This window comes from Equus asinus, chromosome 10, assembly GCF_041296235.1.
Source record: "Equus asinus isolate D_3611 breed Donkey chromosome 10, EquAss-T2T_v2, whole genome shotgun sequence".
NCBI classification, from domain to species: domain Eukaryota; kingdom Metazoa; phylum Chordata; class Mammalia; order Perissodactyla; family Equidae; genus Equus; species Equus asinus.
Window position 1 is genome coordinate 102,788,560 of NC_091799.1, and position 24,872 is coordinate 102,813,431.

Here is a 24,872-nt window from a genome sequence, read left to right on the forward strand (position 1 = left end):
TGTGAGAAGATTAAACTCCACATACATTACACACACACACACATACAGCAAATATCTTTGTTTTCTTCTCTTTCCTTTCAGCTACCAGATAACATAACATACATTAAGAATAGCTGGCTTTGCTCCACAGCGTTTAAGTTACAAAATATCAAGGTGAAGAGTGAACACCACCCAGGGTTCTGCATCCTCTCCTGGGGAAAGGGTCAGTGAATTTTGGGTTATCCGGAGGATGGCTGCATCATGTTAGACAAGAGCCTGACTTTGTTATTGTCTTTATTTAGAAGTTCAGTATGGTTTAAGGAGACGTAAATGGGTGCCAAGTTGACAAGTGGTGTTAGTTGATGGCTTGTTTTATATGTCAATTTGGCTAGGCTATCGTACTCAATTATTTCTTCAAATACTAATGTATTTGAAGGTACTTTGTAGATGCAGTTAATATCTACAATCAGTTGATTTTCAGTAAAGCAGATTACCCTTGATAATGTGGGTGGGCCTCATCAAATCAGTTGAAGTCCTTAACAGTACAACTGAGGTTTCCCTGAAGAAGATAAAATTCTGCCTCAAGATGCAGCATCAGCTCCTGCCCGAGTTTCCAGCCTGCCTGACTGCCCTACAAATTCTAGACCTGCTGACAGCCTCCACAATTATGAAGGCCAATTTCTTGAAATCTCTTAATACACAATTATTTATGCTGCTGGTTCTGTTTTCATGGGGAACTCTGACTGACACACCTGTTAGCACTAATAAAAAAAAAAGCTGCATAACCATATTAATTTTGGCAAAGCAGATTTCAGAACAAGGAAGATGATCAAGGATGAAGAGTGGCATCCCATAATGGAAAAGGACCAGTTCTCTAAGAATATCTAGTCATCCTAAATGTATATGCATCTAACAACAGAGTGTCAAAATACATGAGGCAAACTGATAGAACTGAAAGAATACACAGATCCGTTCTTAATAGTTGGTGACTCCCATACTCCTCTCTCAGTAATTGATAGATCAAGCAGGCAGAAAATCAGTAAGGGTATAAAGCACCTGAAGAGCACAAGCAATCAATTTGAGCGAGCTGACATTTTAGAACCCTCCATCTCACAACAGCAGAATACACATTCGTCTCAAAACCACATGAAAAATTCACCGTGATAGACCACATCCGGGGCTGGAAAACAAACATTAATAAATTCAGAAGAACAGAAATCGTAGAAAGTATGCTCTCTGGCCATAAAAGAATTAAACTAGAAATACATAGCAAGAAAGTAGCTGGAAGATCCCCCAAATATTTGGAAATTAAACAATATACTTCTAGATAATCCCTCTGTCAAAGAATTCTCAAAGGAAATTTAAAAATATTTTTAACAAAATGAAAATAAAAATTCTACCTGTCAAAATTTGAAAGATGCATCAAAAGCAATGCTTAGAGGGAAACTGATAGCATTAAATTCACATGTTAGAAAAGAAGAAAGATCGAACATCTGTAACATAAGCTTTCATCTTGAGAAAGTAGAGAAAGAAGAACAAATTAAATGTAAGACAAGCAGAAGGCAGGAGATAATAAAAATCAGAGGAGAAATTAAACAAATTAAACTCAGGAAAATGATAGAGAAAATAAAAAAAATTAAAATCTGGTTCTTTGAAAAGATCAATAAAATTGATAACTTCTATCTGGGCTAACCAACAACCTTACAATAACTGGAAGGACTTATAACATATTTGTCTAAAAGGATTATGCTCTTTCTGTGTCCCAGTTTGATTACTGAATCAGTCATGGTAAAGCAGCATGGTGCTTACAAATTGCCAAGGGGCTGGCCCCGTGGCCTAGTGGTTAAGTTTGCTCATTCTGCTTTGGTGGCCCGAGGTTCGCAGGTTCAGATCCTGGGCACGGACCTACACACTGCTCATCAAGCCATGCTGTGGTGGCGTCCCACTTAGAAGAAATAGAATGACGTATAACTAGGATATACAATTATATACTGGGGCTTTGAGGAAGAAAAAAAATAATGCCAATAAATTACCAAATGCCACGTGGTCACTAAGCCTAAAATTGTGGAAACTGCCACTGGATGGAAAGCTCAGGACAGCTTCATGGATGCATCAAGGAGGTGGTCCTTAGGATTGGGAGCCTGTGTGACATCAGTTTGCCCCTCGCACATCAGTTCTTTGCTTCATCTAGTCACACTCATTTCAAATAAACATTTTCTGATTTTCCAATGGTCATGCAGGGTAAAGTAATTGTAGTTCTTCTTGAGGTTTTCCTTCTTTTTCATTAAAAAACAAATACAGAAAGCAAGAAGAAAGAGAACTCCAAGTGATTCTTGCCTGAGTCTGGGAAAAGAATGTGTGTTGATGTCTGGGCCCCACATTTGGCACTTCTTCTCGCTGAATTTTCACAGCGCTGTGCCCTAACGAATGCCTGAGCCCTACGACTTCATAACCACACCGCTGCCAGAAACCTTCTACTCCTCAGTGGGCCAGGATCACTTTCCCTTTCATTATTTTACAGAGGAGTTTTTACATAGATGCTCTGCACTTTGTTTACATAATCATGAAAGCATAGAGCTGGAAGAGACCTCAGGACCATTCCCTCCAAACCCCTCATTTTACAGATTAGGGCACAGGGATGGCCACGGAGGGCTGGAGGCACACAGCTCCTTCCTCGCTGGTGGCACTGGGCCGGGAGCCCACAGCCCCAGTGTCCCAGGTCAGGCTCTCTCCTCTGTCCCTGCTGGTGTCTCCTCACTGTCAGTGTCATGAATACGTTCACATATTCCTGCTTCACACACATAATCGAATCACCAAAAATGGGAATGGTTCAACCTTAGGCTTTGAAAAGACCCATTCTTTCTGTAAAATTTTGACTGTCATTGCTTTAATTATAATCCAGCATATCCAGTTATAAGCCTTGTGTCAAAAATTTAATTCCTTCTTAGTCTGCCATTAAAGTCAAGAAAATCATTTAAGATTCTACTTTCATTATGTGATTTCTGGGAAAGCTGAGTTTTCTATTTAATGGTTAGTAACAGTGGGAGGACGAGGGCACCCAAGGAATTCCTCGGTGGTTAGGGGCACGGGCTGTGCAGTCAGGCTGCCTGGGTCTCCATCCTGTGTCTGCCACCTGCAAGTTGGGCAACTTTGAGCCACCTGCTGCCACTCCTGGCTCAGGTTCCCCTCACACTAGGGAGAGCTGTGGGATGACTGAGCTGGGATGTGTAAAGTGCTTGGAAAAGCAGGTGTTAGTTAACTCAATATCACTTAATTAGTAAATGTTCATCCATTAGTTATTATCAACCTATTTTCTGGAAATTGAATTTCATAGTAAAAGACACATAGACAGCTGTTCCTGTTGACATTATTACTTCGTTTTGTTTTATGTGGACACACATTCCATGGTCCTACTTGGGAGAATTGATACTTCCGCTTTAGTCTAAGTGAATCACATACAGCTTGCAGCCATCTAAAATCCTTAAAATTCTTTTTCATGAGAAATTCTGTTCCATCCTGCTTCTCCTTTTCAGTGCTTATGCACATCACCTTTGACTTTCATCCATTCAAAATAAATCTAATCTTCAGTGATTTGTCACCTGTTCTAACTGAACAAGATTGCTTTCGGCTCTTCATTCTGTTTCCATCATGTTCAGTATCTCCTTCGGACAGATGTCATCAACATTGGTGTAGGGCTGCTCTCAGCATCACCTCTGTCACCAAACGAGCCTTTGATTTAAAATGTGAGACAGGCAGAGGCAGGGATGATTCTGCAAGGCACATCTGAAGACTTCCTTTCACCTTGATACTAAGCCACTGGGCACAGTGGATCTGCCTGCTGCCCTGGGGATGGACCCTCCAGCGGCACTGCCTTCTCAGGCCACATGTCTCTATCTTGTCCTCAAGACCTCAGGCAGGATCTCTTCAAGTGCCTTGCTAAAATACAGACACCCCCAAGTTAACAGCCCACTGTGTCTACCAAGAGCATGTGTTCCCATCAGATCTTTAATAAATGGGAAAGGGTTTGTATTTTCATGAATATATTTTCATTTTACAAGTCTTGCATTTCACACCATCTGCTGATCTGGGCATTTCTCATGCTGCCAGTCAGCTTAAACTTTATTTTTAGATGCCAGCTTTGGGCAGGCCATGAAAACTCTGCAGGCTAAATTTTCAGACATTCTAAACAAAATATCTTGACAATCTTAAGACCCCATGAGAGTGGATTGGGTCAGAAGCTGAAATTGCTGAGAATCACTTGGAGGTTATTTTATGAAAAGAGAAATGCAAACAGCTGCAAATGGAAAGGGATCCAATAAGTGATGCTTATGTAACTGTATCATGCACACTGGTCAGGAGAGTTAACCATAAACAGGCAACTGTAGGTGAGAGACAGCATCAGGCGAAACTCTGGCAAAGAGAATGAAACTGAAAGCAGAATAAGCAGATTGCTGAGTAGACCCCAGAGGACAGGATGAACAGCCCTAAGTTCTTTTCTCCTACGAAGGCTCTAGTCTGCCCTTGATCCCTCCCTCAATTTGGATTAAATAAGAAAAGAGAGAAGCAGAGGTAGGAATGCAGAAGAAGCGTTACAAATCAATGACCCTGTAGTAAAATGTGCAGTCTTATTTCACCAACAGCTGCCTGTCTTTTTAAAACAGAGACCCAGCCAGGATAAGAGCTGCGAGAAGTGCTCACCAGCATATCCTTGAATATTTTCATTCTGCTCTTTTGGAGACCCTTTGGGGAAATGTTGAGCAGTACCCCACAAGCTGAAAAATTTATGGCATGTGGCCTGCATTTCCCAGCCAGTTACACGGTGTCGAAAAATGCAAATGTGTGACGTGAAATCTGAAGCATCTGCTTAAAATCCAGCAGAGGATGTTCAGACACACTCAGGGCACAGGGAAATCAGAGATAGAAACAGATGAAAATCCTGTGTCTTACAGCAAAAGTGGAGGTGTTGAGACCAATTAAACAAAAATTAACCTCACATTCACTAGATTTTGACACAAGTGAGGCATCTTCTGAGGCTCACAGAACAAAGAGATGGGGATGTATTTCTAAGAGAAAGAGTTGTTTTGGAAGTTGCATGTTATAAGTTTCTTAAAAATAACAAACCATGTGTCATTAACAGAATTTTAGTAGCAGATATTTAAGGATTTTTGTGGGATAATAAATTATTACAGTTAGGATGAAAATAAGATTTCTAGTTATTATTCTAGAACAGGCTCCTAAGCAAGTCTGGCCCATGCTTAATTTTGTAAATAAAGTTTTATTGGAACAGAGTCATATCCACTTGCTTGTGTGTGGTTCACAGGAGTTCATGCACCACAGTGAACAGTGAACAGAGCTAAGCAGCTGCCACCGAGACCAGATGGCCCAAAAATCCGAAAATATTTACTCTGTGGTCCTTCCCAGAAAAAGACTGTGAATCCCTGTTGTTGATCACACACAAGACTTTCTTTGTGGCTCATAGTCTTATTTGTAAGCCCTACCAACAATCTCATAGGCAGGTGATGGTGGAGACGTGGTACCACTTTAAAGCACCCTCTATGTTCTAAATGTAGAATCTGGTTATGGATGTCTGGGCTCTGGCAAGTTATTCAGTGAAGAATCCCATTATAGAGGAAACAAGCATCACCCTTTGCAAGTTGTTATGAATCCACATTTCTGGATGTCAGTGTTACTTACTCATCTCCTAGTAGATGCTAAGGTGCTTGAGGTTTTCGTTGTTGTTTCAAATCATGGCCATTTGAGCAGCCCTTAGGAAAGTACTGGAATGTAGCAGTTACTCAAAAATACATGTTCTGGATAGATTAAGGAACTTGCAACTGACATTAATTTAATAAGTTATCTAAATTTACAAGAAACAGATTTATTAAAATTGTAACCAGATTTGTAAAAATAATACAATTTGATTAAAATTATTATTAAAGAAATTAGTTTTGAAAACTACTTTTTATACTCACCTCCCAAACTTCATCAAATTTTTCTACAGTTTTGGGCATTTAACTGTTGATAAATTGATACCGTCTTACACGGGTTCCCCTTAAGGTTTACATGATTCATCCATTAACTGTTCTAAAAAATCACCATGGGATGTTTTGCTTGATGTTGAGTGTTTTCACCTATTGAAATACCTCAGGAATAAATCTCTCCTAACTTTAAAAGTGATTGTGTGTGTGTTACTGAAAAATAACAAAAAATAAGTCAGAGAGAAAGAAAACCCAGAAAGCCATAATGTAATCAATGGATGCCATTTAGTGAGCACTGAACACAGGCCAGCACTCAGCTAGGAATTACATACGCCTGATGCCTAATCCTCAGTCCAATTCGGTCATTGGCTCTCCTTTACATATGAGTAAACAGATAGTCAGAGCAGCTAAATCACTTGCTAAAATTTGTACAACCAATTCACGCACAACTGAGATTTGAGCTCAAGTCTTTCTGACTCCAAAATTAAAGCTCATCCCATTACACATCAAGCGATCTTTGAAAAAGAGAAACGTGTCTTTTAGTTCTGGGGGATTTAGCAAAAATATTTTACAAAAGAATTTAATTTCTATCTTTGCTCACACAGCACATGAGTAAGCTTTCCTAGTTCTATAGCTTGAGGTTCACAAGATTAGATTCAATGAACAGAGGAATTCTACGTATCACTAAGTGTCCATGTGCCCACTGTGCACCAGAGAGCAAGGACAACAAGCATCCAGGTAGTCCCGAAGTCAGCACAGAGCCAGTGTACTCGAGGAGAGAGGAGTGTTATGATGCACCGAGAGACCAAATTTGGGCTCCGGGGACAGGTTCATGGGCCATGGAGGACTTGCTGCGGGTGACACCCAGACTTGTTCTCAAGCACTGGCTAAGTGGCAACAGTGGGATGCTCCAGACAGAGGACAGACAGACATAACAGCACCAAGGCAAGAGAAGGCAAAGCACAGTCAGGGCCCTACAAACAGCTCAGCATCTTCAGAGCTGAGGCCAGCAAGGGAAGGGTGGAGGTGAGGCTGCACACCACACAGAGCCTGGCACGCTATCCCAAGAGATCTGGGCTATTTGTCTTGCAGGGAATACAAAACCACTGAAGGATTATGAATCGGACTTGATTTTTAGGAGGGTCATGTGGACAGCTGTGGGACAGGCCTGGAACTGGGCCCAGCACCTCCTGCAGTGTCCTCAGAGCTAAGTGATGCGTTCTGACCCAGGGCAGGGGCAGTAGGATGAAAAGCAGAAAGTGACTCAGGAGAGAGTGAAGAAGGTACAAGGAACAGAATCAGGTGCCTAACAGGATGAGAGGGGGAGTGACACAGAGGAAGGACAAGACAGGTCCCCACTTAAAGAGCTCTGGGAAGTCCGGGGGATGGTGGTGCCATTCACGGAGATGTGGGACAGGATGAGCAGGAAAATAATGAGAAGAGTTTGGGGGACGCTTTCTTTGAAATGCTTGTGAGGTGCTGAAGTGGAGATACCGAGTTGACTAATATTTAAAACAAACATTTACTGAGACCTGGAGCCACAGATAATCAAGATGATTCTTAAATTATATTCAAGTCAAAAGCCTGTGATGAAATGGAAATATTTTTACCTTGTGGATGTTATAAATATTATATTTTAAAACATATTAAATAAGAAATGAGAATCTTAAACTGGTTCAAAAGACAAGCCCAAAATAGTTTGTAAAATTTTCCAAAAGAGTCTACCTAACACCAAGATAAAATTTCTACACACCTACCTAGTCTTTTTTATCAAAACCCACAGAATTCTTTAAATTCCATATGAGACAGAGTCAAGGGAAGGACAGGAAACACCTGTGTAGGCTATATGCTTAGTTTTACTCAAATTTTGTTTAGAAATGACAGTTTTTACTCTAAAAACTACAGATCATGTGAAGCCTTCCGTATAAGAAAAAACTATGAATGATTGAAACCCCACAAAAGTCCAAAAGGCTGTTAGATGAGTAGGTAAAAGCAGACTCCAGCTGTGGGAAGTATCACACTGGTTTTGATACACAGAAGGTCATGCAACAGAAAGAACTGAAGATGTTGGGACATTGATTTGCAATGATATTAAGACATTGCAGTCATAAGGCCCCAGGTCCTAGGGTCACCTGAGAAGTTCTCTAAAGGAGGCAATTAAAATGATAATCAATGGAGCCAATTATTACTGAACCAACACTGCAGGGTGTGCTGGGGGACAACAGGAATGGGTAACACACCCCATCTGCCCAGGGAGGTGTTTCAGATCACCTCCTAATCTCTGCTGGGACCCATCCACCTCCATCACAACAGCCATCTCTCCCATCCTACATCTGCCAAATGTGCCCGTAAGTGATTGGGCTGAGGGTGGAAATGCAATCTATGTGGGGAAGTATAGGATCCGGGATATAAGACTTCCAGTCCCTGACGAGCAGAGTTTCCTAACAGTCCAGATAATCCTCCGCAGGAAAAGCCTAGAAGACCTTCCAAATGAAGCCAAGCTCTGCCTCAGAGAACCAACTTTGCTCTCAACGAAGAAAAGCAGTCTTCAACCTGTGAACAAAGCTTCAATCAGGGGTTTTATATCTAAGTACAACCCATAGTTGGAAGCATTATGTAGGTCATTGACAAAACTTCCTGAGCTATGTGTTAGCCAGTTAACTTCAGATTAATGCCCTCCGCATCTTTAGGATTTTTGAAAATATCTTTATTTCTATATGAATAAGAAGTCAAATCAGTGACCTTCTCAGCCATAAAATAGTTACTCTAAGGCGATCTCTGTAAATTCAGAGTCAAAGCTCACAGTCTATTCTTTCTATGGATCATAATAGCACTGGTGCTAGTTCAGTTTTGTCTCATCTTTCTGTCAACGACAAGTAATTCCAGATCCTCAAACTTGTCTTTCCACATCCTGTTTCCTAGTTCTGCAATCATCTTTGTGTCTCTCCTCTGATTCCTCTATAATACTATTAATTAGAAGAGCTCATAAAGGGATTTAAAATCCATACAAGGATCTCACGTTGAAAACAAGAGAATAACATAAAGGTTTGAGGATGTGGGGATTGTTGTCATTCTTCTTGAGCTTCTTTAAAAAACATCACTACCTCCCCTACTTTACATTCAGCTGTCACGCTCGGAGACAGTGCGATGAGGAATAATGTCCATTATTCTCCTGGTTGGGCGCTATCAAAGGCACCTGGATGCTTACAAAGTCTCCATTTGGCCCTGCATCTGTGTGCCCAATCATTTAATCCCCCATGGCTTTATTCATGCATGCAACCATTTAACACTGTGTACCCTCAGTGCTAGGACAAATAAAAATATTAAAAAGCTTTGGTTCTGGCCACAGATCTCAGAAGCTCATCTCAAGTCCCAGGGAATGCATGCCAGAAGGACGTACAGGCAAATAAACATACTGAAACACGATGTGATGACTTCTGTAGAAAATAATAAGAACAAAGAGCAGGATGGGACGAGAGTATGAAGAGCAGGGAGGGGTTCCCACCACATCAACCTTCATCTCCAGATCAGTGATTCCCCACTGGTCACCAGGGATGGAGGACACTGACCCCTTCATCACCTTAACTCTGCTTCTGCCCTACTCAGGTCTGTCTCCTGGCAGAGCAATTCCAAAGAGGAAAGGAAAGCAGGAATGCTCAAGAAGTGAACAAAAGGCTTTGTGGCAGAAGTCCTTTAAACAACGTTGAGACTCAGACCTGCTAAATTTTCAGTAAATTAGACAAAACCTCTGCTATGGACTGAAGTGTGTCCCCCCACAATTCACCTGTTAAAGCCCTAACTCCCAGAGAGACTATATTCCGAGTAAGGAACTAATTAAGGTTAAATGAGGCCATGAGGGTGGAGCCCTGATCTGATAAGATTAGTGTCCTTAGAAGAAGAGACCAGAGCTCTCTCTCCCTCTCTTTCTATCTTTCTCTCTCTCTCCCCATCATCTGAGGAAATGATAAGGCTGTTGTCTGCAAGCCAGCAAGGGGGCTCTCACCAGAACCCCGCCATGTGGGCACCCTGATCACAGACTTCCAGCCTCCAGAACTGCTAGAAAACAAATTTCTGTTGGTTAAGCCACCCCGTCTATGGTATTTTGCTATGGCACCCTGAGCTATTAATGCACCAGCTGGTGTAATAAAACTGTTTAATCTCTTTATCTGTTCTTTTCTTCTTCCCCTTTCCATTATGGTCAGCATCTTGACCTAGAGCTTGAGGCTCAGACATGATATAGAAGGTGAAATTGGAAGAAACCAAAGAGAAGGCTAAAAACTAAATATTTCGGGGCCGGTTGGGTGGCGCAGCGGTTAAGTTGGCACATTCCGCTTCTTGGCGGCCCGGGGTTTGCTGGTTTGGATCCTGGGTGCAGACATGGCACCACTTGGCAAGCCATGCTGTGGTAGGCTCCCACATATAAAGTAGAGGAAGATGGGCATGGATGTTAGCTCAGGGCCAGTCTTCCTCAGCAAAAAGAGGAGGATTGGCAGTAGTTAGCCCAGGGCTGATCTTCCTCAAAAAAAAGAAACAACTAAATATTTCCAGTTTGACTCACAAAGATAACATTTCTTCTTCTTTACCTAGAAATTATCCAGAACACCAAAGAGCATGGGAAATGCACATGTAATTTATATTTTCAACAAAATTAGAAGATAAGTAAAACCTCCAGACTCTGAAGTGGGTGTGAGGGCTCCCAAGGAGGCAGGACCTAGCGGAGGAAGCCGAGAAAAGATATCGGACAAGAGCACTCGAAGATGAGGCCACAGGTGTGAGAAGGGACATAGGGAGGCTCCTCTCCAAGGTGAGGGCTCCAGAGGTGTGAAAGTCAAGTCCTTGGTTTGCACTTGTAAGAATGTTGGTGGGAACCTGCCTGGATTCAGGGTGTTCGGGCGGCTGGGCCCCAGAAGGAAGGACACAGCTACATGGTGTCACTTAGCGCAGTGATTCACTCCCACAGGAGCTAATGACGAGAAGGACGGGCAGTAGTAGTAATAGTGTGCAATTCACATTAAAAGAGCATGCTGAAAAACAGAAAATTAAGCCAAAAGTATCAATAAAACATCAAACCACAGTAAAGTTGCTGGACTTCCAAAATAAAGGGGTCCAGTGGGCAGCCAGACAGAAAGATCAATTGTGTTGTAAGGGAAAAGAAAAATTCAGGCTGACCTTAGATTACCAAACAATGAGCTCAATAAATTCTAAAAAGTAGAAAAAATAGATGATTCTTTAATCTTAATGCAAAAAATCTAAAATTAATAATAAAAACAGGAAAGAAAGCTCCCCTATCACCTGAAAAAAAACACAACTAAGGTTTCTCTTGTGTCAAAAAAGAAATTCAAACCAAATCAGCAAAATATCTAGAAAATGATGGCACACAAAAGGCATAGAACTAAAGTGGGCTTCAGAGGAAAATTTACAGCCTTCACTATTTATATAATAAATAAGAGAGATAAGAGTAAATGGATTAACCATCTAACATAGAAAGTTAGAAATTTAAAAAAGCAAAAACAAAACAAACCCAAGAAAAACTAACATGAGTAATTAATAAAGAAACTGAAATAATAAAACCCAGAAAATTAATGAAAGTAATAAATACATCCAACACTCGTTCTTTGAAGAAATAAAGTAGAATAAACAAAACATTAGCAAGATGAATCAGGAATTAGCAGAGAAAGGACAACTCTCAAGAATAAGAAAGTAATCAGGGAGAAATAAACACAAGGACAGAGGTAATTGAAACCATGAAAAGAGATTACTCAACACTATGAAATACAAGTGAAACTTTGGATGAAAGACACCGTATTTATAAGATAAAAACAAACCACAGCAGAGAAAGTAAATCTAAGCAGAAGAATTTTCACAGGAAGAAAAGTGAATGGCATCTACTGAAATCTAACCTACACAAACATTTGAGATGCAAGGGACTCATCCACGAGCGGAGCCCCGAACCATCCGTGGCCTGGTGCCAGGGCTGCCTGTTTATTATGCTGCTCTTATTATGGTGAAAACAGATGAAAATGACAAAATTCTTCACAAGTTATTGGTCAAAAGAATAATCATCAAATTAGATAAAAACACAACATGAACTACTGAGTTAATTCCAGAAATTCAAGAATTCTTCAATAGTACAAAAGGGGAGAAATCATACAATTTTGCCCATGGGTGATAAAAAAAGTATTTTGATACAGTTCAAGATCTATTCTTTAAAGAAAAAAAAAAAAAGGAAAAAATACCCTCTCTAAATAGGAATAGATGGTTACTACTTGCAAATTATAAAATTTATTTAGCATATCCCAAAAGCCAGCATGTTGCTTAAAGGACAATCCCACTAAACCAGACAAGTGCATCTACTACCACCACTTTAAGTTAATTTTCTTCCAGAGGTACTAGGCAAAGCAATTGGAAAGAAAAGGTGGTTTTAAAAATCAGAAAGTGGAGATTCACATGAAAATGATGTGATTACGTACCTGGAAAACCTGAGAGGATCAAATGAAAAACTTCTATAAACAATGAGAGAATTCACAAGTGGGTGGAAGAGGTGTAGTCACTGAAAACCTTCTGAAACTCTTCTTTCAACTTTTTAAAAAACGTGACCATATCACTTATTTTTGAAAATGGGGCAAAGAGCCAACAACAGATGTTTAGTCACCATACCTATCTCAACCATTCTGCAGGAATCCTTGTCACTGGTCCTATGCATGAAAGTTTCATTTAAACAAGGGTGGAATTCCCATATGTTTCTTCACTCTAAATTCTTCTAGTTTTGCTTTATTTTCCTACGTGTTACCATAAATATCTTCCACGGAAGTATCTTCGTATGTTGTGCACCATAGAGCTTAGTAATACCTGAGCAGATGGAGAAGGGGAACCCCACAGACTCTCTGGCCTTGGAGAATACACGGAGGGTCTGCAACAACCCATGGAGGGAGGGGAGTGGAACTGCAGTCCAGCTATGGGTGTTGGTATCTGTAGTGGGTTGAATAGAAACCCCAAAATTTATGTCCACTGGGAACCTCAGAATACGACTTTTTTTGGAATAAGGGTCTTTGCAGATGTAACTAAGTTAAGATGATCTGTGAGATCATCCCGGATTTAGTGGGCTCTAAAGGCAATGACTAGTGTCCCCAGAGGAGATAGGAGAGAAGATGCAGAGACACAAAGAGAAGACCATATGAAGACGGAGGCCTAGACTGGAGTTTTGAAGCCCTAAGCCAAGGAATGCCAAGGATGGCAGGCAACAACCAGATGCTAGAAAGGCATGAAAGCATTCTCCCTCAGAGTCTCCAGAGGGAAGCCACTCTACCAACACCTTGTTTTGACTTTTGTGAAAGAATAAATTTCAGAGTTTAGAAATTTCTGCTATTCCAAGCACCGGAGTTTGTGGTAATTTGTTACCGCAGCCCTAGGAAACCAATACAGTATCTCAGATGGGTGGCGGGGGGAGTAATGCAAAAAGATGGAGCTGTATAGGTTCACGTCTTCATAACCACAAAACTGAGATGCAGGATGGGCTGATCCATCCTATCAAGGTACCATGTGGGTGGCCTGAGTGAGGGGAAAAGTGCAATCTCCAAGATTGGCTGGGGAACAGGAGCAGGCTTCCCCAGGGAACAAATACTCCAGAGAAAGGATGGAACAGGAGTCCAAGATGTCCTGCTGATAAGTGACCTTATACATGTTCCCTCCTGTATTTCTCCCTCTCACTCCTGACAAGGGGCGAGCTATGTCTCAAGGGTTTCCAAAACCAGGCATTTCATTATCCTACAGGAGCTCAGATCCTCAGGCACTAGTAAAACTTCCAAACTCCACTCATTAGTGGAGTGTAGGCTTCCAGTACCTCCCCAGCATGAAGCTCACTGCCTTGAGCCTAGGTAGGCACTCCATAGGATGGTCAACCAGACCAGACCTGGGCCCTGAGGGTCTTACGCATGTATGCTCCAACTCTTGCCCTACCCAACTCCCTAGGTCACTTGGACTTCTATTATTAACATATTCCCCCAAATAATTTTATGTTTGACTTCTCTTAGCTTCTGTAAAATCATTTAAACTTACAAAAATACAGTATTGCTGCTGCTGCTGCTGCTGTCTACTCTTTATGGAAGACTAAGGATCAGCCCAACTTGATAACAGCTTCTCCCTACATGCCAGTTCATTGAATCAGCACCAAGGCCAGTGTTATCTGAGGTGGTGGTTGTTACTGTTGCCATTTTACAGATGGGAAAACTGAGTAAACTAAAGAATTAGTCCAAGTTGATGAAATGTCACAATTGGGTTCTCCAGGAAGCACATTCTGAAACAGAGTTTAGTGTTTATAGGGACTGCCGTTCAAATCAACGCCCGTGGGAAGGAAGGACCTGGGACTGGGCAGAGCAAGAAGTTGAGTTACAATGCAGGCCTAACAATTTCAGACACATCTGCAGAAGCTCTGAAGATGAAATGGCCCATCAGAATCATCCTGCATCAGGCCAAAATGGATAGAATTTATACTCCCACCTCAACCACTCATGAATGTGGGCCACCCTCGGAAAGGCACAACCTTGGGCTGGCAGCTCTATGCAGCCGAGGAGTCTTTGAAGGGTCTAATGGATGAAAGTCAGCTGCTAACAACACCCCAACAGCTGGACAACCTGTCGTTCTTTGAGGGGGATCTGGATGGTCCACTTCCATGTCCACCACACAGCTATAAAGTGGGAGAAGGAGAATCCAAACCCAGATTCCACCTGAGGCCAAAGTGCCTGCTCTGTCCATCATCCCACACTCTCCACCATGTCAAGACATTCACAAGCTGCGGAGAAGGATGCCAAAAATAATTAAACCAGAGTCTGGCCAGCAGATCTCATAACTCCTAGGAGAGGCAAAAATTGACGCATGACGTTCTCATAGAAGGCACGCCGTGATTACTGCTGCAAAAGCAGACAGAAAGAACGTCCTCTCCCTTTGCTCCCAGGCTGCCCAGTTCCTCGCACTCCAAAAACAAAGAAAATGTTGCAGGTCTATCACTAAGCAGTTACTATTATTAATATCTGATGTTTCTGAGCACTAACTATACACCCGGCCCAGTTAAGTCCTTTTCACTTATCAACTCATTTAATCATCCTAAGAAGATGCAGCCCTAGGAAGAAGCCATTATTATTATTTCCACTTTACAGATAACTAAAAACATCCCCAGCCCTGCTCTCCTTGGAATTTCTCTCAGTGCCTATACATACATCCTTTCTCTACTGCACCAACTCATTGGATTTCTCTCTACCTTTAAAGAAATCCCTTAGAACTAGAGTAAAGTTCTTCTGAAGTCAAGCTGCAGATACATTACTCTCTCAAGTTCATACGGCTTAGCAGATTCCTCATTCATCCTGCAGGTACATCCTGTGTGACTCCCCGTGGGGGTGCCGATTTTCTCATTGTCTTCTAGGGGTTTTAAAGAACAATTACTGATGGTTTAATAAATTATTATAATCAGTATCTTTCAAACACTGTTCGCAAAAATAAACATTTGGAATGGACAGAGCCTCAGACTTTTGTATATAATGGAACAAAGATGCATGGATTGTTGAAAGTAACAGGAAAATCTCCTGTCAAGATGTCAATCAGTGAAACGTGCCACTCGCCCAACATTTAATCAATCTGTAACAATGTAACCTATTTGACATGAATCCATTGCTTTGAACAGACAGAGGGCACAGCGTTCAGATGAAAGATTCAAGAAGAGGACAGGGAAAGTTGGATGACTGACAAGAATTTTTTATTTTTCAAGAAATCTTTCTTTTTTATGCTCCTTTGATCAAATCTCCAAGACAAAACTCATCATCTGCTAGTTTCCTTTGCCTCTGTTCCTTCTATCCCCTCCCCAAAATGGCCTCAGCAAGGCTGGAAAATAAATTAGGTCTCATTCCACCATTGCAGGGAATCAGCTAATTACCACCATGAAAGTTCTCTGTCTCAAACATTCTTGTAGCTTCTTTGCAGAAATGGCACAGTATCTGTAAAGTGACCTGCCTTCCTGCAGAAAGTGCTAATTTGTGTGGTGGTTGTTCAGGGCCCTACCACATCTCTCTGATGGGGTGAAGGTGAAAAGTTCCTGCCATTTAGAGGAGAAGGGGTCTATCTGTGGGGCTGGGGGGAAGGACGAGGAAGGAGGAAGGAGAGCAGGGATGTGAAGTGCAGGGAAATTTGCCTTAGGATTTAGTCACACTAGGCACTCCCCTGTTTTCACCTCTTCTCCATGCTTAGCCCACTCCTTCCAAATTATGGCGCCTTTAGGAAAGAGGAACGATAGCTTGCTACCATAGGATATGGATTATTCTCAATCAGCAGTTAGACGCTACACAAAGTGATAAGTACACTGGTACAGTCTCCTTTTCTTCCTCCCTTGTGGAAAACGTTAATATCCTGTGCTTCTCTAAAGACCAAATAGTAGGAACAGAGATCCAAATTCCTAATAATTAGTCTCTTCCACAGCAGAAGCTGGGCAGCTGGTAACCTGCTGTTTTTCCTTTGAGCTTCTCAGATTAGATCCTAAATGCAATTTGATTCCAGACACCAATATACAGTTCCTGAATTATACTGAAAAAGAATCAGTTATGAAACAAATCTGCATTACTACTGATTATGATCTTGCCTTAGATGACAGGCCATATTTTCTATTCGAGTGCAAACTAAAATTTTTCAAGTTGTATAACAACTTAAATATATTAAAGCATCTACCACGTAAAGGAATCCCATAAAATTTCTCGGAAATGTGAGTAATCCTGTTAGAAGATCAATAAGCTCCTTAGCTTATCTTCTTTAATAAACATGGATTCTCATATAACTGGCTTGCAAAAGAAATCTATGTTCAAATTCCTCTCTCTCCCAGGAAAATAAAAGATATATGAAATGAAAATTCAGAGCGTGCTATGAACATCAAGGAAATAAACACATAAGAAAAGTAAGTTTCAAATACAAAATGCAATCATGATATACAAATGGGAATATCTGGAAATTCCTTGAGAGTGGTTTAGCATCCTGCTGATAGTGATGCTGATCTACAGATGTTTAGCAAAGAGAGAATGGACAAGATGCATATTTAAGATGACATAAGCACTAGGCAAGCACAGGCGGCACACAGGACAAGGCTACTGACCCATGGACCCACTGCCCCTGTCTGGGAGGCGTGACTCGTGCCCAGCTTCCTAACCTGAAATAACTGCCACTCCCTAGGCCCAAGCAGGAGGAGGCCACCACAGCACAAGGAGGGAGGTCTCATTGTGCTTTCCTAGCCTCAGTTTCCCTTTGCCCCCATAAAATCATAAGCCAAAAAGACTCCTCACTGCTCTCATGGAACTTTCAGCCAAATGCATATTATCCTACCGATACAGGTAAAACTCTTATTTTCTAGTTAATCAGAAATTGCTAAGAGCTTTTGGTGCTTATGCTAAATTTATGATAGATAAATAAAATATTCTTCTTACATAGACAATATAAAACTGCTTTTTTTTTAAGTTTCCTGATTGTTACCTATTTTCTTCCCTTTTTTATTAAGGGATTTCAGACTCCCTTAACAATCCCAGATTCCAGAAAAACTTTTCTTTGAAATCCAGTTAGGAAAAAACAAAGAAAAGAATTAGAAGGAAAGTTGCCGAGACCAGTACAAAGGGAATCACAGAGAGGAACTGGAAAGAATCACTTTCTCTTCTACAAATAAACTCTGTTCGAATGTGCTCCTTCGCTTCCTCTTCCTCTCTGCCTTCTTGTCCTTTCCCTTCCTTCCTGAATAACTCAGTGCCCAGCCATCAGACAAGGCAGAGCAAGGAAGCATCTACACCCCCAGGGGATGGGGGAAGCTGAATTTTCACAGGGTGACGAAGTTAGGCCACGTGCCAGGAGTATCTACAGTGGAGAAAGTCAAGCACATGGGATAGAGCCTGAGCTGGGGAAGGGGACACCCTCACATGGATGGAGTAACAGATCCTGAGCTGGGGGAGGGGATACCCTCATATGGATGGAGTGCCAGAACCTGAGCTGGGGGAGGGCATACCCTCACATGGATGGAGTGTCAGAGCCTGAGCTGGGGGAGGGGACACCCTCACTTGGATGGGGTAACAGATCCTGAGCTGGGGGCGTAGATACCCTCACATGGATGGGGCATCAGAGCCTGAGTTGGGGGAGGGGACACCCTCACTTGGATGGGGTGTCAGAGCCTGAGCTGGGGGATGGGGACAGGCCTCAAAGGGGAGGAAGTTGGGCCAAGTGAGAAGGCACCTGTGCAGGTGGAGCAAGTGGCAACTGAAATAGGAAACTGTTTACACACAGGGATTCATCAAATAAGTAAATATGTTAAAGATCACAGGGGCTAAATTTTTTTCACTATTGGTCAAGGGAGCCACCATGAAAAGGAGAAAAGCAGCACGAAACCTATGGTTGGAAATAGAAATATCAGTATGAAGTCATGGCGTTTATTATGTAAGTATATATGAAAATAAATGCAGACATAAATGAGTGTGGGCCTTGCCTTGGAGTACTGACCCCCCAGCAGCCATGAAGAGACCTAAAGATAAGATCTCACCCTTAAGTGCCATTCTTCACTAAAAAAAAACAGGGCTCCCTGGAGAGACGGCTGCTTTTAGGGCAGGGAGAGCACACGAGGAGCCTGAAAGATCTCGCTGTGCCAGAAAGCAAAGAAGTGCTCAAAGAACGGTGGGGACACCTCAAAAGGTACAGAAGCCAGCTGAAGGGGCATGTACTGGACAAACCTGAGACCATACGGGCATCAAAATAAGCAGTGATGGCAATGGTTTATGATCTATCGAAGAGAACAGGAAAATACAAGACCATGTAGATATAAATAAGTAAACGAATATATTGAAAGATTGATGAGAAACAGGATATTTGCCTAGTTCCAAAGCACCTCTCCACAAAGCATGGATTAATTACAAAGAGGAAAATAGTAATTTCAAAGTGGAAAAGCCTAGTGGCCAGCACCATAATAGTAATGAGCACCATACGTAATGAGACCCGATAAAATGTGACGCAAACACACCATCACTTCTGATTCCTGCCACAGATGCATCGCCTGAGTCTATTTATGAGGAAACATCAGACGCCCCACACAGAAGGACATTTTACAAAATAACTGGGCTGCAATCTTCAAAAGTGTTAAGAGGATGAAAGCCAAAGAAAGACTAAGGAATTGTTCCAGACTGAAAGGGACCAAAGAGACTTGAGAACACACTGCAATGTATGATTCTGATCTGGCCCCTGTTGTGAAAAAGGACATTATTGGGAAAACTGAAGGATCCTGAATGGCAGTAACAGAACAATGAGAATTTCCTGATTTTGATGGTTGCACAATGGTTACAAAGGAGAATAGCATTGTAGGAAACACACACTAAGGCATCTGGGGGTGATGGCACATCAGATTGACAATCTATCTTTAAATGGCTTAGGAGAAAAAATTCTCTGTACTGGATTTGCCACTTATTGGTAGGTTTGTGATTGTTTCAAAATAAAAGCAAAAGAAATGTACTAGGGGTTCTACTTTATGTTTAATTGTGTTAGGAAATATCATCCATAATTTTCAGTTGCTAATTAAATTTCCTCCATTAGATGGTATATCATAGCCTGAGAATGAATTCTACTACAAGACAAATGCTGGGAAAACGAATTTCCTGAGAACAATGAACTCTGTTACTCAACATGGAAGAGAAGAGGGTTTCCTATTGTCAGTATTTTGCTTAACAGATAAGCACTACATGCTAACAACAGATTGCCAGTGTTCAAAAAATGAAATGAGGGACTGGCCCAGTGGCATAGTGGTTAAGTTCACACCCTGCACTTTAGCAGCCCAGAGTTCACCGGTTCAGATCCCCAGCGCAGACCTACACACCACTCATGAAGCCATGCTGTGGTGGCGTCCCATATAAAATAAAGGAAGACTGGCACAGATGTTAACTCAACAACAATCTTCCTCACCAAAAAAAAAAACCCAAAGAAAATGAAACAAAAAGTTCTTAGAAAAAGCACTCGTTTAGGCTAAATAAAAAGCACTCTTCCTTTGATGGTTTAGAAGGCCGGGCTATATTGGTCATCATTGATGGGCAACCTCTCTCTGTATACTAGACCAATATCCTTTATTTCAAATAGTTTTGCTTTAAACAATTACACCACAGCAACATACCACCCAATCTGTGGCAGTGACTTATATACATTCTTCATAAAGAGAATTCAATAAAGTGTTTTTCTCACATCGCAAACCCATGTTATGTTTAGGTTATATTTCCACTTCTCTTCTTCATTACTCTAACATTTACCTATACACCTTCCATTTAAAACATGTTGGCATATTTTGCCTTTCCCAGCTCTTGACAACATTGTGAAATTATTTCTGAAGGGATGGAAAAACTGACCTTATGTTTTTCTGTTCCTTTCAATGTCATTCTTATACAAAATACTATGGAATGAAGATTTTTTATTGTTTTTGCTATTCCAGAATTATCCTATCTCTGACTGTATACTGATAAGAAGTATTTTTCTTTGTTGGTTTTGGAAATTAAGTAAGTAAAAATTTAAGATTACATTCTTTCCTTATTTTTTTTTAACCAATGCAAGAAAATAAAAGTTCTTAAAAAAAACCCTCAATACAGTACTTGATGACCTAGAATATGCCAGGTTCTTCGCAAAGCACTTACTTTCTCCTTTCTTTTTTTAACCCCATGTGATCCTTAGAGGCAGGTATTATAATTCTCATTGCCCAGGTATTTTTTCTACAACATCTGACCCACCACACACTTTATTTATTCAGGAAGGAATAGAAGAGATAGGTACACAATGTTCAAGGGATGTGTTCCAGGGTAACTCAACCCCAGGCAGGTGCTGGGAGCTGTGCAGCACATCTGAGTGCCCGTTGCCTGTGTGCTGAGGGCTTTCCTGCAGTGATTTCCATAAATTAAGCTGGAGGAGGAGACTGTGTCCTGGTTCCCACTGCAAAACATACTCCCCACCCTGACCTTCCCGTGAGCACTTAAGCTTGAGCTTAATGGCCCTACTAAACAGAGGGTGAAAGAGTGGAAGTTATGGGAGAGAGGAGAAATGTCCCATAAATATCTGCAGGGAGGCTCTGAAATGCAGAAAAAGGAAGCAAAAGCTTAGGCAGAGCTCCTGTAAAAAGGAACATTTCTCCCACCTCTTCCCAGGCAGAGCCAGATTGTTTCTTCTTTTAATAAAACACCCACCTTCATTCCTTCCTTTGAAAGTTACTGACTGGCCTCCATCTGTGTCTTGGGGAGTGCAGTTACTGGGATGTGTCTGTCCCATTACAGGGAATGCACGGAAGAAGAATAGGGCTTTCCCCCCTTCCCGGGAGTGGACGCTGCTTAGCAACATGTGAACAAGTCATTGTGAAACTGGAGCCTGCTGTGCAAAACCAGGGGCCACCACTTTACACTTACTCGGTGCTGACACAGGATGTTTCACAAATGCAAGCCTTTCAGGCTACTCTGAATGAGCATGTAGGACAAGTGCTAGGAGAGGAATACTGAGAAAACAGGTCCCTAGAAAGCTTTCCAACTAAGAGAGATTACTACACACCCAAGGGTAGGTCTCCAGCTCCATCTCAGGTTTCCAAATAAAACTCTCCAGCAAGTGAATGACAAACTGGTTTCTCAGACCCTGCAGGGCTCAGGTGACCCCGTCTAGAATCCCCTTTCCAACAACAGTGCTGTTCATAACTCCATCTCCCAGCCCCACTGACTTTATGCCATGGCTGCATTTGTTATATTTGACTCCAACAGAGCAGAATACAACATAATTTTTACAGGTAAAAAAGAGACTGTTAGGAATAACTCCTAACTGCTGACCTCAAGTTGATGGATGTACATTCCAGGAAATCAAATGGCTTTTTAAATGCTTGTAACTAATTAAATAAAATGGCTTCTTTGAAAGGTCATTTATTAGTAAAGCTAAATTTGCTGTTGTAGCATTTTAAAGAACTTTTTCTTTTAATGTCCACGAACCTGCCAGAAGGTTAAGAAATAGAGAAATCTTCTGTCCTCTGTAAAGAGGGGGTTTTATATATCAAGGTAGAGAGAGAGGTGGGGAGAATTATGAATTTAATTGTATAAGTGATTTCGCCCTAAAAATAAGAAAGCTGAATTATAATGTATAATCAGAACCACTTTAACCATCAAAACCATACCACCATTCAGCAGTTGGCATAAGGGAACTGCCACTTCCAGTTTTCACTGTTGCTAATTACTAAGTGACTACTGATCCTCCTGATGGAGGTGGCATGGGCCTGACCTCCTATTAGCAATACTCAGAGTCAACGTCAGAGAGCAGAATTGGCGCACCTGCCAGGTACCAGTCAACAGTCACACCCTGAGCGGGTGCTGGCAGCTCGGGCATCCTCAGCAGGACTCGGAAGGTCACCCAGCAGAGGGAGAGATGTACCCACCTGCCAGACTAGGTGCTCCTTGGCCCCGGGTGTTGCAGACAGGCAGACGCTCAGCACGATGGTGTGGGAGGAGGAGGTGAGCACACTGGCAATGATGGCATCTCTCATGTTGAAGGGCAGCATGGTGTACACCACGAAGATGATGAAGAGGAAGAATGATACCTACAGGTGGAAAAGAAGAACAGCGAGCGTCACAGAGGATGCCCATTCCCGAGTGCCTCCTCTCTCCTTCCCCAAAGGCTGCACGAAACAACACAAACTGTGCTCGCATAAGAAATAACACAACAAAGTAAGACAGCGTGTTCAAACAAATCCACTGCATTGCAATAAAGGAGTAACTGTTGTGAGGGAGAAAAATAGGTTTTTTTCAAAATTTGGGGATTTCGAGTTTTGGTACCCAAACCATTGCAGACATTAGGTTAATGTGAGCACTTCATGGGTACAGATGAGAAGCTGGTCTGAAACTCTCAGGGTTTTCTATCTGTGCTTTTGAACACACATCTGGATTCTTTAAGCTACCCATCAAACTGTTTCAGGAGACCCAGGGAGGGTGGACAAGTGTCGTCTGTGGGAGTTAGGGAAGGTAGATGCAAAGAGCACGGACATGTAATAAACAAAATAAAACAGCTCAGAGATGGCTCTGCTGTTGTGAAAACAGTCAGGCAGTTTCTCAAAAAGTTAAACATAGGATTATCATATGATCCAGCAATCCCCTCCTAAGTACACACCCTGAAGAACTAAAATCAGAGGCTCAAACCAGTACATGTACACACAGGTTCATAATAGCACTACTCACAATAGCCAAAAGGTGAAGACAACACAAATGTCCATCAACGGATGATCGGATAAACAGCATGTGGTGTATCCATACAATGGAATACTACTCAGCCATAAAAAGGAACGAAGTCCTAATATATACTGCACCATGGGTGAACCTCAAAAGCATTATGATAAGTTAATGATATGATAATGATATGATATGATAATTTTGATTGATTATCATTGATTAATCATGATTGATTATCATATCATTATGATATGATAATTATGATAAGTGAATGAAGCTAGGGCAAAAGACCCCATATCGTATGATTCCATTTATATGAAATATCTAGACAAAGGAAATCTATAGGGACAGAAGCAGACTGATGGTTGCCAGGGGGTGGGGAGGGGCAATGGGAAGTAAGTGCCTAACAGTTACAGTGTCCTTTTGGAGTGATGGTTGCACAACACTGTGATTACACCACATGCCACTGAATTCTTCCCTTTGAAATGGCTAATTTATGTTATGTGAATGTCACCTCAATAAAAAAAAAATCAATATAAAACAGCTTAGAGAAAGGTTTGCAACGGAAAAGAAAATGGTTTAGTAGGTAATAAAGCAGGGCATTTTCATTACAAAAGAAGTAGAGACAGAAGAAAATCGAAAAGGATAAAAAGGTGATCAATCAAGTGGAAAAAGGACCGAGGCCAGGGAAACAGGGAGCATGGTGTTGGGTGAGCTGTGCCTCACAGCCTCACTCAAAACCCAAAGCGGAGCTAAGGAAAGAGCTGGCCCCGCCTTCGCAGCATGACCCGTGTAACTTTAAGGAACCCTAAATCCCAGCACAGCTGGACGGAGGAGGAGACACCACACCAGCTATTCCGCCGTGAATCAGGGTGTGGGTTCAGGAGAAGGACGTGGGCAAAAGGCTCAGCTCCCAGCGCACTTAGAGAGGGAAGCCCAGGCGGCCACCAGGCTCGTTCCCCTCCTGCACAGTCACGGGAATCTGTGCTGCACATTACATCACGGAGTCACCATCTACACAGACTCTGCGTAGCAGGGTTTCTCGGCCTCAGCACTCGACACTGGGGCTGGATAGCTCAGTCAGAGGCACGGGTGTGTGCACGGCAGAATGTTCAGCAGCACCCCCGGCTTCCGCCCATTAGAAGCCAGTAGCGCCTCCCCCCTTCAAAGTTGTGACAATTGAAAATATACTCAAACATCATCAAATGTCTTCCAGGGAGTAACATTGCCTCTGGTTGAGAACCACTGAGCTATAGGAAAAGTTTCTTTGAAGAATGAGAAAAACAATTGTTGCACAGTTACTGCTCATTGAGAAAATTTAACTTACTTTGAAACCCCTAATATTCAGCAAATGCACAGGAAATATTTTCAATTAAGATACTGTTATTTTTACACATAGCATTTACACAAAACCCTTATATCCTATAATAGGTATTAAACGAATATGTTCCATTATCAGGATTGACAATCAATTACAAAAGAAAACTTCTCTTTAACAATTACATATTTTTCTTCTAATGCAAAATCTTTTGCATTTCTTTGAAATTATCATAGCTTTGGGACAGCTTAATTTTGCACAGTTTTAAAACTCTAATTACTTCAATTAATATACACTTCTGCAAACATTTTGAGCTTTGAAATGGAAGCGCTTGGAAAACTTATCTACAGCAACCAAATGGAGAATAGACATTCGGCT

General features: G+C 41.7%; 1 protein-coding gene across 3 annotated transcripts in view; it reads right to left on the bottom strand.

Moving 5' to 3' along the window:
• The window catches only part of ADCY2 (adenylate cyclase 2), a 402,902-nt gene that overhangs the window by 262,571 nt on the left and 115,459 nt on the right, over positions 1–24,872 (bottom strand). For all 3 annotated transcript variants that reach the window (XM_014828435.3, XM_014828434.3, XM_014828433.3), the window contains exon 3: positions 22,390–22,551. In XM_014828435.3, the coding sequence (XP_014683921.3) occupies positions 22,390–22,551 (162 nt within the window). The remainder of the gene's footprint in view (positions 1–22,389; positions 22,552–24,872) is intronic.